This window comes from Corapipo altera, unplaced genomic scaffold, assembly GCF_003945725.1.
Source record: "Corapipo altera isolate COAL_440 unplaced genomic scaffold, ASM394572v1 45, whole genome shotgun sequence".
NCBI lineage: Eukaryota > Metazoa > Chordata > Aves > Passeriformes > Pipridae > Corapipo > Corapipo altera.
Window position 1 is genome coordinate 18,763,582 of NW_020884877.1, and position 12,207 is coordinate 18,775,788.

General features: G+C 56.1%; 2 protein-coding genes across 6 annotated transcripts in view; both read left to right on the plus strand.

Annotated features, from left to right (window-relative positions):
* The first annotated feature begins 201 nt into the window (after positions 1–201).
* On the plus strand, positions 202–8,850 carry LOC113944344 (motor neuron and pancreas homeobox protein 1-like). Its single transcript, XM_027637341.1, has 3 exons — positions 202–637; positions 7,692–7,852; positions 8,355–8,850. The coding sequence occupies exons 1-3, from the start codon at positions 202–204 to the stop codon at positions 8,667–8,669; spliced, it is 912 nt and encodes a 303-aa protein (XP_027493142.1). The 3' UTR covers positions 8,670–8,850.
* A 2,957-nt stretch (positions 8,851–11,807) lies between these two features.
* The window catches only part of CFAP65 (cilia and flagella associated protein 65), a 31,567-nt gene continuing 31,167 nt past the window's right edge, over positions 11,808–12,207 (plus strand). For 4 of the 5 annotated variants that reach the window (XR_003526650.1, XM_027637370.1, XM_027637369.1 and 1 more), the window contains exon 1: positions 11,808–11,909. Coding sequence is in view for 3 of the 5 variants with exons in the window: in XM_027637370.1 (XP_027493171.1) it covers positions 11,835–11,909 (75 nt within the window). In the remaining 2 variants the exon portion in view is untranslated. The remainder of the gene's footprint in view (positions 11,910–12,207) is intronic. The other variant, XM_027637372.1, reaches the window with a different exon arrangement.

The following is a 12,207-nucleotide window of genomic DNA, read 5'->3' on the forward strand; positions in this document are numbered from 1 at the left end:
GCGGGCGAGCGAGTGCCCGGGAGGCGGAGCGGAGAGGAGGGCTGCCCTCGAGGGCAGCCGCGCTGAGCGCGGCGCGGCGGGGCCCCGCGGGTGGATGCCCGCCGGTGCCGGGGCTGGCCCGGGGCTGGCCGGCCGGGCTGTGCCCTGGCAGGGGAGCGGCGGGACGCTCGGAGGCTCGACGGCTCCGCACGGGGTAGGGCTATGCACAAGCCCATGGAGAAGTCCCAAAACTTCCGCATCGAGGCGCTCCTGGCCGAAGAGCCGGCGCGGAGCGCCTCCCCGTCGGGACTGAGCCCCGGGAGCCCCGCGGTGAGCCCTGGCCCCGCCGGGCGCTCCGATACCCCCTCACCGCGGGCGCCCCCGGCCGCCGGGCCGCTCGCCCCGGTCGGCTTCCTCCCCAAGCCTGGCTTGCTGCACCTCTCCGGCCCCGGGCTCGGCGCCCTGCCAGCCCTGTACCCGCCCGCCGTGTATCCACTCCCAACCCTGGGGGGCCAGCACCCCGCTTTCGCCTACTCCGGCATCCCCCACCTGCCGCCGCCCGGCGCGGAGCACCTGAAGGCGGCCGTGGCCGGCTCCTTCCCTCTGGAGCACTGGATCCGAGCCGGGATGGTGGTGCCGAGGCTCTCCGACTTCCACGGTGAGTGACCGGGGACCGACTCTTCCGTCAGGCAGAACACGGCTCTCGCCCCTTCCAGCCCCCGAGGGTCTCCGCCAATACATCGCGGTGCAGGTCCCTTAGGGCGCTGAGGACTGAGCTTTTCCGAACCCGCCCTTTCGAGGCTCCCCGGCTGTTCTGGTCGGGACCGCTATGCGGGGTTCTTTCAGTGCCTAGACCCGCTTCCAGCCAGGCAGGGTTCGGGGTCCCACTGCTGGGGTAACATGACTCGCCGGAGGCTGCGAGGCCCCGGGAAACCCATCCGAAGGGCAAAGTCTCGCCTTATCCCGGCGCAGTGCTCCGGAACAGCCCGGAGGGGCACTGCCCGCGCCGCTGCCGGCAGAGCCGAACCGCTCCCAGGCCGAGCAAACCGCGTCGACCTCGCCTGCCAGCCCCGCACGGCCACCACGGGCTTGCTGGGCTCCACCGTGGCGGGAACGAAACGAAAATAAAGAAGGGGCAGCCAGAACCTGCACTGGAAAACGAATAAATTCCGCCTGCTGTGGTTGGGAACGAACCCGAGGGATGCGCTGCCGAATCGGGCCCTCCTGCGGGAACGGTCAGGGGATCCGTGTTCTGCCCGCCGTCGCGCTCGGCTCGTGGGGGTGAGGGGCCGGTGAATCCATCGGCTGGCGGCAGCTGCGGGAGCCAGGGGGCCCGACAGTGTGCTTGGCTCTAGCCCTGCCCCGGTCCCTCCTGGTGGGTACGACCAGGGCTACAGGAAGCCGCCGTATCCTACATTGCAATGATGGGCCACGGGTGGGAAGGGTCCTGCAGGGCACGGACGGCACAAGGCTTCAGGCTCTTGTCCCGTTGGGGACTGTCACTGGCATCCGTGGCAGTGTGACTTGGACTCTGCCCTGTGCTTGTGGTGATCAGAGCTCTGGTCAGCGCAAAGATGGTCTGTAAACTAAGAGTGGCTGGTTAATAACCCCCCGGCACAGTATCCAGATTTATTGGCTGAATGTAGCATCTTAATAACTTGGGAGCCCATTTACAAAATAGTAATAATAAAAAACAAGGCTGGAAAAGTAATTTAATTGATAAACTGGCTGAATTCATAATAGTACAAAAATGGAGAATTAACATGAAAGGTCCCATTTGTTGCTCCTTCCTCAAATTACTCCTGGACAGGTTAAAGGGAAGCAGACTGTTTTCTTCCCCATTCTGTTTCCCTTTCCCTGGACTTTAGGTTACGTACATTTGTGAGTCTGGAGGTGTAGAATAAGCTTCTGGTGCTATGGGCTGTGTGTGCTCTTCAAGCATGTCATTAAGACAAGAAAAAAGAAATCTCTATTTGTTAGGTGGTAAAACACCTTCCTGCTCTTCTGCAGAGGCCACGTTATCCTTGAAAGGTTTGGGTCTGTTGGTGTATCTCAGTATCCCGTGGCTTAATGCAGGGTTATGTTTCACCAGAGCGGGAACACACCACTGCATCTGCTCCTGTGGCCCTGAGTGCAGCTTCTGGCTGGGATAACGTAGAGGTATTTGTGCATCAGCCCTACTCCTCTCAAGTGCAGGTTCTGCTCTACAACTGGTTATATCTAAAACCTCACCAGAAGGAGAGAAATCCCAAATTATGGGCATGAGAACAGCTTGTGGAGGGAGGTTTTGGGCTGTGCAGAATGCACTAGAACGGAATGTCAATGGATATTGTGGGAAGCACTGAAAAGGGCTCCTATGGAAGCTCAGAGGGAGGAAAAGCAATCTCTAACCCAAATATCACTTGACTGGGTTTTGGAGTTACCAAAACAATGTAGACACATAGGGGTGTAACAAGGATGGAGCAAAAGCTGACAAAGCTGTAGATTTTTAAGTCAGAGTGATCACTGCCTCAATCCATATCCTTACTAAAATGTTTTTGCTCACAGTTCTGGGGAGCCCTTTGCAGTGGGGATGCTTTCTCTCCAGAATGTCTTGTTTAGTATTCCAGTGGTTCTTCTGCTGTGCAGGACAGAACCTCATCCATCTTCAGATCCTTGTTTCAGTCCATTGGGAACATCAGGATTCTCAGGTGTGTCCTCAGCCCTTGCTCTTGGTGGGCTCACTGAAGCTCTGAAATCTGGTTCCTTTACCTTGTTCTTGTACTCACCAGTGCTGGCCCCAGCTGCATTTTATGGCTGTGTCTAGCCTCATACTGCCCAGTGTGCTGGCCATGGTGTAGGGACAGGGACAAGAAGGGGCACTTGCCTAGGATATGCTGCTTCCATGGCCCTTCCTCATCTCTCTAAGAAGGGGAGTGGGCTGGGCTGTAGCCTCACACTGTTGGCACAGGGCTCCTGGGCTACCTGTAGTTTTATGGGAGTCCCTGTCCCACCACTCAGCCTAGACAGACAGAGGGACAGACCTGCCTGACTGAAGTTTCTAGAGGGACTGAGTACAAGTGTCCACAGTGCTGGTGCCAGTCATGTTTAACACTCTCATAGCAGTAAGAGATGAATCTGAAAGCTTCCTAGGACATGTTATGGATCATTCCAGAGGGAGATCACCCTTGTGACTTATTTATGGGGAATTCCAGGACTTAATTCTGGAATAAATTCCTTCTTTAGCTGCACGTGTAGAGCAGATTTGCAGGCACGGTCTAGTTTGGTCTCCTGGGTACAGTCAGGGTGGGGGAAGGAGCAGGATAGCCCATGAACTGAAGCCACAAGCTCTGTGGTTATGCATTGCACACGTTCTCCCTGCTCTCACCTGTGTATGGGGAGGTAGGATGCCAGGGAGACAGTCTGAGATGGTATCCTTAGGAACCTGGCCTGGGCTTGGGTGCTGGGATTGCTCAGAGCAGTGCTCCTGCTGTCAGGCAAGCGGGTGCTGTGCTTCCCTCTCTGGCTCGTGGTGCAGAGCTGCATGCAGTGCCTGGCTGCCTCTGCTGCAATGCGGACTGAGAGGGTAGTGGGAAGGCCTGGGTGCAGGAGCAGGCATGCCCTTGCTTTAGATGTCAGGGATGCTGCCTGCCCAGGCTTTGCTGTTCCCAGCCTGGGTCCCTGTCCTGGGGCTTTGAGCACCTCCTGAACTGCACAGAGGTAGCATTTGGCACCAGAGTGCTGTGCCTACCAGTTTTACTGGGAGCTGTGATTAATTTGCCAGTGTGGAAATGCAGCACAGCAGCGGGAGCCAAGTGCAGAGACCCACCTCAGCCAAGAGCTGTAGGAGTGGGGAACAGTGACATACAGCTGCAGACTCCCAGAGCAAATGATTCCTGCTGGGGACCTGGTGCTTAGATGGCTTTCCTTGAACATAGCTTCCCTGCATCACCTGCTCACAACCTTGATGACCTGGAGCCCAATTCAGATCCTGCCCATGGTGGCAGAGAGCTTGTTGATGGGTTGTGCCGGGCTAGGAGAGGGGACAGGATAAGTCTTATCAAACGTCTTCAAAAATCAACGCCTTCCAAGGCTCACCAGGTGCACAGTGGTCTGGTGTCAGCAGGAAATACGTGCTGGGAAACAGCTGGCAAGCAGTAATCAAGGCTAAATTGTGGAGCAAGCAAGGGGCTAGTAGAGATAGCAAGTGCCCTTACACATGCTGCCCCACGGATAATGGCCAGAGCTGCTGACAGGCCAGGATGAGCCTTTAGTGATGGCCCTGATGCTGATGAGACCACTTCTCTCCCTTCCAGCTCTGACATCTGGAGAAACACCTCCAAAGCAGTTAGGGTGCTAATTTCCTCTTCTTTATCTGCCAGCGCACAAAGTTAAGTGAACTATAGCTAAACAAACCAAATTAAAACCAAGTGAGTTAATATCAACCTAGGATTACTCTTGTTATCAAGTAGACGGAACTGTGTCAAATAAACCAACAATTTTTTATAAGCTTTATCTAATTATCCAGGAGGCAGCTGCCTTGTAGAGCTCCTGGCCTCAGACTCAGAGGGTATTCCCAGCCACAGGCCAAGCAATTTATTTACTGATACTTCAGCCAAATGCCAGGCACCCATCAAGGGGTCCAAGCCCTGCCAGGCTGAAGGGATGTTGAGACAAGTTCTGATCTTGGATACAGTGCTGGAAGAGATGGTTGAGCAGATAGTAAATCCTTTGGCAAGCAAAGGTGTGATGCTGAGGCACTCAGTGGTCTTCTGGTAGGAACTGGATGAGGGGGAGAGCCTTTCCAAAGGGTTACTCTTTCTGTGGGATGCTGGTTGTGATGCGGATGGGTTCATAGCTCAGCTGACACTGACTGGAGGAGGTAAGCCCTGTGGGGGATGCTTCCTGTGCATCCCTTGGAAGGATTCTGTCCATGTCAATGTGACAGCCTGCCATAGGACAGGAAGGGACAGGATTCCACAAAGCACACTGGCAGGACAGGCTGGAGCTACCAACAGCCACAAAGCATTGTCTCCTCTTTTCGTGAGAAACTGGAACCTACTTCATTCCCTATTTCATTTCAGTTTCCACTTCCTCCTTCTGCCTTTGCTCCCTCCCCAGTGAGAAACTGCAGACCCTCTTCCTCCATACTCTCCCTACACAAAGAAGCCAGAGCCCTTCAGGTAAGCTAACAGCAGAGCTGAGGCCAAAGATGTTGTTCATTCAGGTCCACGACGACCTGCTGCTGTGGGTGGCTGAAGGTCAGCTGTGTTGATTTGGGTTTGCCCCACCTTGTCTGCAGGCCAAATCTTGAACAAGTCATAGTGGGGAGCACTGATGATGGATAATAATAGCTGCTGAAGGGTGTACTGTCAGAGGAGGCCACAGGTTAGGTGGCCAGCAACCTGTGCAGGCTGGCCTTTGGACTGGTGGTGGTGGCTTGAACTGTATGACAACACCAGAGAGGGGTTTAAGGGCTGGGTTTTTCTTTACAGCACTGGAGCAGGAGGCACGGTGGGTTTCCAAGGAGGTCAAGGTCTGTACAATCTTTGTAATGGACACCACTGCATTGAGCCTGAATTGGACACTAAGAAGGAGAAATGGGGACTGGCAGACAGACCATGCTCCAGCAGTCAGTCCCCTGCATTGGTAGTCATTTGGGTTATATCCCTTTTGGATTTATTTGACTTTTGGGCAAACTTTCTGTTCTTCTTTTCCCTGCTGGACCATGCAGTTCTTAGCACCTTACCTGGAGAAGAGTGAGTTGCTTGAGGGGGTGTTGTTAAAGCAAGCTGCCTTCCAGCCTCCTCTGAAGCCGGAAAGACCTGCACTGCTTTTGGGATAGATACTTCTGTGCCTTCACTCCTTCCTACATGTGGTTGTAGTCTGGCCACATACAACCTTGAAGAGGGTGCACAGAGGAGCCTTTTGGGGTGGTCTGAAGGATTTCTGTGCTCCCTAAGGCCAGGACTCAATGCCCTAGGAGCTGAGCCCTGGGCTCTCTGCTATGGAGTGGGGAGTTTAAACTGGGAACATGATATTTATTCACCCCTGGACCCTTCAGCTCCAAAAAGCAGAGGACTCCTGGATTACTGGATGCCGAGATGTGGGCACACCCCCTTCCCTTCTCTTTCCCCAAAACATTCTTTACAGACCATGCCCAGAAAGAGTAACTTCTCAGAGGGACCCTTGCCTGACCCAGTATGGTCAGCCTGTGCAGTGCAGCCCCTGCAGTGGGGAGGGACTGGGGCATCAGGTGCTCCAGCCACCCTCCTGTCTCTGTCAGCAAAGGGGGCTTGCTGGGAGCCAGAGTCATTGGGCTGCTGGACACTGCCTGGGACTGCTTTGTGCCTCCCACCAACACAGACTGAATTAATTTCTTCTCTGGTTCTTTCTGATGCACCTCTGCCCTTTCCCTCATTGAGGAGCTGCAAAGCATGTTGGCTTGGGCTGCCCCATCCCTGCAGATGCTAGTTTCCATAACACCTCCTTTTCCTAGCTAAAGGAAGCCTTTGCAGGTCTGTTTGGTCCCATGTCTCCATTGAGGATTTGTGCAGCCAGAGCATCCACAGCCAGCCAGAGCCCAGACAGCTGCCGAACTCTGCAAAGCTGAGCAGTCTTTCATGTGACATTCGTATTTGTCCTGGAAATCCTTTGAGCCTCTCATTTGATTTTAGCCTTGAATATCTTTTGTATGCAAAATAATGCACTGCCTGTGTGAGAGCCATTGGCACAGCCTGTCTCTATTTAATCCCTAGTATAACTTCCCAGTAGCTGCAAGGTGCGTCCCACAGGCTGTCTCTCCTGGCACTGTGGGGCTACAGGAACAGTAGGGGTTGTATCTGTCATGCTCTCACAAGGAGTTTGCACAGCCCCAGTCCAGCCTGTGCTCTGTCTCATTGACCCATACCACCCAGCATCCAGCTACTTGGGATCAAACCTGGATTGTGATCAGTTAATGCCCCTTTCATAAATTCCTGCCTCATGCATCACCGCTGCGTTTTTGAAGGGTTTGGTGGACACCTCAGGAGATGGGCAGGTGGGATCAAAGCTGGAATCTGGGGAAGATAACAAGAATGCCCCATGCCCAGCAAAGCGGGTGAGCTGGAGTGGCCCTTGCCAGGCAGGGGCACAATGAGGCCACAATGCTCCATCATATCCCCCTAGATGCATCAGCAGGGATATGCCAAGGACCTTCCCATTAGTGGCCCCCCACGCTGCTCCAGCACTTTACTCTTGACTGCAAACCCCTGGGTTTGATTGCCGCTTCAGTGGTGGGAGAAGCAGTAAAAGCTGAACCCCGGGGGGACAATAAAGCCATCGGAGAGGAGATAAGGAGGGATCAAACAGAGCGCAGCAGCCACCCCGTGCTGGACTCTCAAAGGTTTCTTTGTTCCCGCTGCCTCCTGGTTCAGTGCCGCACTGCCTTCAAGGGCTGCGAGTGAGATAGCGGGGCTCTTGGGCAGCCCTGCTGCCGCAGCCCCTGGCAGTTGAGCTGCCACCTGTGCGGCCCAGCAATAAAAAAAGAGGATTAATTTCAGTCACAGGACTGATCCTAGTTGCACACTGAGGCCTGATAACGTATCTCACTGGTTCCTATCAGTCAGGCAATAAAGCCATTACTGGGATGGGAGATGACAGGAGACACCTTCCTCCTCATCCCAGGTTTGCTGAGGGGATGTCCCCCTCTTGCTCTTCTGTCTCCTGACTCCCACTTACTGTCTGCTCCACAGCTGCCCCACAGTCTGGCTTGATGGGAAAGTGCCGCCGGCCTCGCACAGCCTTCACCAGCCAACAGCTCCTGGAGCTGGAGAACCAGTTCAAGCTGAATAAGTACTTGTCCAGGCCCAAGCGTTTTGAGGTGGCCACGTCGCTGATGCTCACTGAGACACAGGTATCTTCATCCTGGGGAGATGGAGCATAGCGCTATGCAGCTGTATATGAGGGAAGTCAATGTCATGGGCAATGTTGATGCCATCAGCCCCGCACCCCAATGCTCCCATCAGTGCCCCTTCCAGGGCATCTCCTGCAGAGACCTGCCTGGTGGGTTCTAGGCTCTTCTCTTTTGAAGGGCACTCCAGAATACTGCTCTTTTTACCCATCACCCCCAACTTGGGTTTCAGAGCCTTCCCATCCCTCAGCATGCTGTGGGAGGGGGCTTTTTGTGAGGCTAAAATGAAAATGTCCCTGTGCATGTCCTTGGCCATCCTGTGGAGGCCAGATGGAGGGAAGGCAGCAGTCCCCCAGTATTCCTCTCCCCATGACAACTTCAGTCTCTTTGCACAGACCCGCAGCAGAGAGGCTTTGGGGGGACCCTCCATGCAGGGAAGGTGAGGGGGTGGGGACAGAATGGGGCAGGGGACACACTCTCTCCTCTGGGGGCTTTCCTTTTACAGGTGAAGATCTGGTTCCAGAACCGCCGCATGAAGTGGAAACGGAGTCGCAAAGCCAAGGAGCAGGGGGCTCAGGCAGAGGCTGACAAGCAACGAGGGCTCACCAAAACCTGCGAGAAGCTGCTGCCCAGTGAGCCTCAGGGACAAGCTGCTGAAAGCCCCGAGTTCATGGGGCACAGCCCTGACTCAGGCTTCCTGCGCTGCAGCACTACCGAGCTGAACTACGGCCCCGATTCCTCCTGCTCAGGGGGCGAGGAAGAGGAAGAGGAGGAGAATGAAATGGGTGCCACAGAGAGGAAGATTGGCTCTGTGTTGTGAAAGATTAATGGAGCCAGCCAGGGAGAGGGGCTGGGCTGTGGTGTGGGGGTTCTCTTTGCTGGCAGACACAGACTGTGCCTGGGTAGAGCAGGGGGGTGCAGGGCACCTGCCCCCCTTTAACTTATGTGTGTTTGGATCCTATTTAACTCGTAAATATTCCTCTGTGTGTATCTGGAGGAGTCCCCACATCCCTCCTTTATAAAGATGTTATCTGGATGCTTGCGCTTTTCCTTAGGGGATGGGAGGCTCTGCCCCTCTCCTGCTACTCTGCTGTCCTGCCAGGGTCCCTGGAGGAAAGGGTGGGGAGAGCAAACTTGCACAGCTGGCAGCCTGCTGGTACAGGTGGAAGAGAGAGACCATGGACCCTTCTTTGACTGCACTGCCACTTCCTTGCAGGTCTGACAGTGCTTAGAGCAACACATCCCTGTGTGGTGGTGCCAGCTGCCCTTCCCCTTGGTGAATGAAAGGCTGGGAAGGAGGATTCCCAGGTTGCCTGCCAGCCTGCCTTGCCTCCTCCTGCACTGGCAGAATTCCTGGTGGGGTCTACACTTTGCAGAGCAAAATTTATCTGTCCTGTGAAGCAAAGCTCTCAGTCCCTTTCTGGGCTCGTTTCATGATGCTCTTGGAATGCTGCTTGATCTGACTAGGCTCAAATCAACCCCTGGTGGTAGGATGACAACCGACACCCTCTACCACCTCCCTAGAAGCACTAGGGTTAAGCACCGACTTCCCATAACTAAGCAGGCTGCACTTGTCCTCAGAGGATGCTGGAGGGTCCTGGCAGACACTACAGACCTCCTATGCCTCCTGCACACTTAATTGGGTCTCCCCTTAGGGTGCTGAGGTAGCCACGAAGGCAGGGGGGCAGCCTGAGGGGCAGCCTTACTTCACCACCCTGGTGCACTTAGTGCTGCAGGAGCGTGGCAGACTGGACTGGGCTGTCCCATTCCTGGACAGACCATGATGTCTCTCCTGTCCCACATCCTGCTGTCCTCTCCTCTCTTCTCCCTGTCCCTACCTAGGGGTGGCAGGGAGGGCTGCTTGCTCTGGGACCTGCGGTGGGGGTGGGAATTGCCGAGGGGCAACATTTTCCGTGGAATCCCAGGTCACCTTTGGCAGACAGTCAATGATGGATGGGACAGGTAAGCATTGGTGCACTGCCATCACACCTCGCAGGGCTGGGAAAAGCCTGGCAGCAGCTGGGGGGCAGTACCCTGGGCAAAGGGACAGATGCGATGCTTTTGAAACAGAAGGATGGACCAGGGAAGCAGATGATGGGAGAGAGAAGTATGGACATGGATGGATGGATGGATGGATGGATGGACGGACCTGTGTGGGGAAACAGTGACCCGCAGTGGCTGCTGGCAGCTCAGCAGCTTCCCCCTGGATGCATGACATCCTCGGTGCCCAGATCTCCTGTCCTCAAGCAATCCATCATAGGGCATGGTAGGGCCCCACTGCTCACGTGGAAGGTGCCCAGACCCTCGGCGCTGCCCGGTGGGAAGCTCTGGTTCTGGGGAGGCTGCAGCACTTGCTCCAAAGGGGGCAGATATGAGCCAGGGTAGGAGCCAGGTGCCAGGAGCCTGTGATGGTTGGTGTAACATGGAGCAGGAGAGGAAATAATGTGGAGAAGGAGGAAAAAAAGGGGAGGAAAGGAGAAGGGGAGAGGGAAGTATAAAAGGATGGTACCCGATTCCCTGCCATTGCCCTGTGAGGACAGCAGACCAGGAGAGACCCATTGCCCAAGGGTAGCTGTGCCCAATACCAGCAGGCATGTAGGACTGGGCACAGAGATGCTGGGAGAATCCAGCCCATGGCTGCAGGAGCCTCAGGGCCAAAGAAATCTACCACCTGATGTGCAACCTGGTCCTTGTTCAGTGAGGGACCAGAGAGGACCACAGGATGGAGCTGGGCACACAGGCGCAGTGGTGACAGGGGTGGTAGAGGCATAGAAGAAAAGGCAAGAAGGAAAGCAACAAAAAATGAAGTACTAGGAAGGAGGAGGGGAGCTGAAGGCATGTCACAGACTTAAAACGTTCACCTTGATGGGCTATGACAGGTTTAATTTCCAGAGTACAATCATTAAAGTGATGGATGGGAAGCGTTCATCTCATGCCTGGCACACTCACGCCTTCTGTGGCTGCAGGAGGGTTTGTTTTGTTGCTGTTATTTATGAGTTTTTTTCTGCAGGAGCCAGGCACTCATCAGTGCTGGGGGGACAGAGGAGGGGACACGATTGATGCAGGAGGAGTTGGGGTGCTGATTTATGGCTGCTTAGCTGGATGACTCATGTTGTAAACACCGACAAATGCCATTAAAGCTGCACCTCCCTCCTGCCTCTGTCCTGGCACCCTCTCTGTGCTGCGGGATGTGGCCAGCCCTGCTCTACACCATACTGCTACCTGTGCACCCTGGAGGGGCTATCTGTCCCTCCCCATCGGGAAAACAAGGGTCCCACCTCCTTGAGGGTCATCCAGGGCACTGGGAAGATGTAGGACTGTCCTGTTGTGGCGGTGGTGCCCCATGGGAATGATACCTGGGATACCTGATAGGGCTGTGCAGCCAGGGCTTCCCAACCTGTTTGCTCGTCTCGGCCCCACAACTTCTTTTGACAATGATCACAACTTGTTACTTGTGTCACCAATGCTTCAAGGAACTCAGGGTGTCCTGGCCCCATTAAGGTGCCACCTCATCCCTATGGCAGCACTCTCCAGCCTGTTGCACACCATGCCCCCTTGTCCACAGTCTCCTCACCCATCCATCCCGCACACGAACGTACTTCAGAGCCCCCCCTTTGCTGGCTCAGCTTTGCACTATCTCCCTCCCCTGTACCCCTCCTGGGAGAGAGCCCCGGGCTCTGTTCCACACTCCTGCAACGCCTGCACCCCTCCGTCTGCGACCCGCCTCCCTCCATCTTCCTGCCCCTGGAATCCCCATCTTCCCCTGCTCCCCATCTCCCCGCTGCACCCCCGAGAACTTCTGACCTGCCCCTCGCCCCCTCCATCTGCCCCCGATCCCCCGCTGCTCCCGCCCTCTCTCTGCCCCGCTCTCCGCGTCCCTCCGCCGCCCCCTGGCGGCCGCCGCAACCAGCGCGGATTGACCCGAGGCGGCCGCCGTCGTCGCTCCGGGAGCGTCCTGTCTCCATGGCAACGCGGGCCTGCCCACATGGCGCTGAGCGGCCGGGACTGGTCCGGGACGGTGCCCGAGGCGCCTCGAGCTCCCGGTGCTTCAGGGAGCCGGGTAGGGCTCAGGAGAGTCGGGCTGGCCATGCGGGCCCCGGGGGACGGCGGTGGCTCGCGGCCCGGGCTCCGCTCCCCTCTCCGGGGCAAGGCGGGGTGATAAAGGAGAGGGCGGTGCCCTACGGAACTGGGCAGCGGTCGCTGTGGGGAACACGGCCCTGCCATAGTCATCCACACGGGGTTTTAGTGAGCCAGGCCAGGCTACAAAGCAGGGCTTTGATATACTGGGCTCTGTGGGCCAATAGTGGGCAGGGCTGGGCTGGGCTGGGCTGGGCTGGGCTGGGCTGGGCTGGGCTGGG

Bases quoted from the DNA above. Each gene is read 5' to 3' on its own strand.
- LOC113944344 (XM_027637341.1), top strand. From the start codon at position 202: ATGCACAAGCCCATGGAGAAGTCCCAAAACTTCCGCATCGAGGCGCTC. The intron at 638-7,691 runs GTGAGTGACCGG...TCTGCTCCACAG, and splicing joins GAGGCTCTCCGACTTCCACG to CTGCCCCACAGTCTGGCTTG. The intron at 7,853-8,354 runs GTATCTTCATCC...TTCCTTTTACAG, and splicing joins TGATGCTCACTGAGACACAG to GTGAAGATCTGGTTCCAGAA.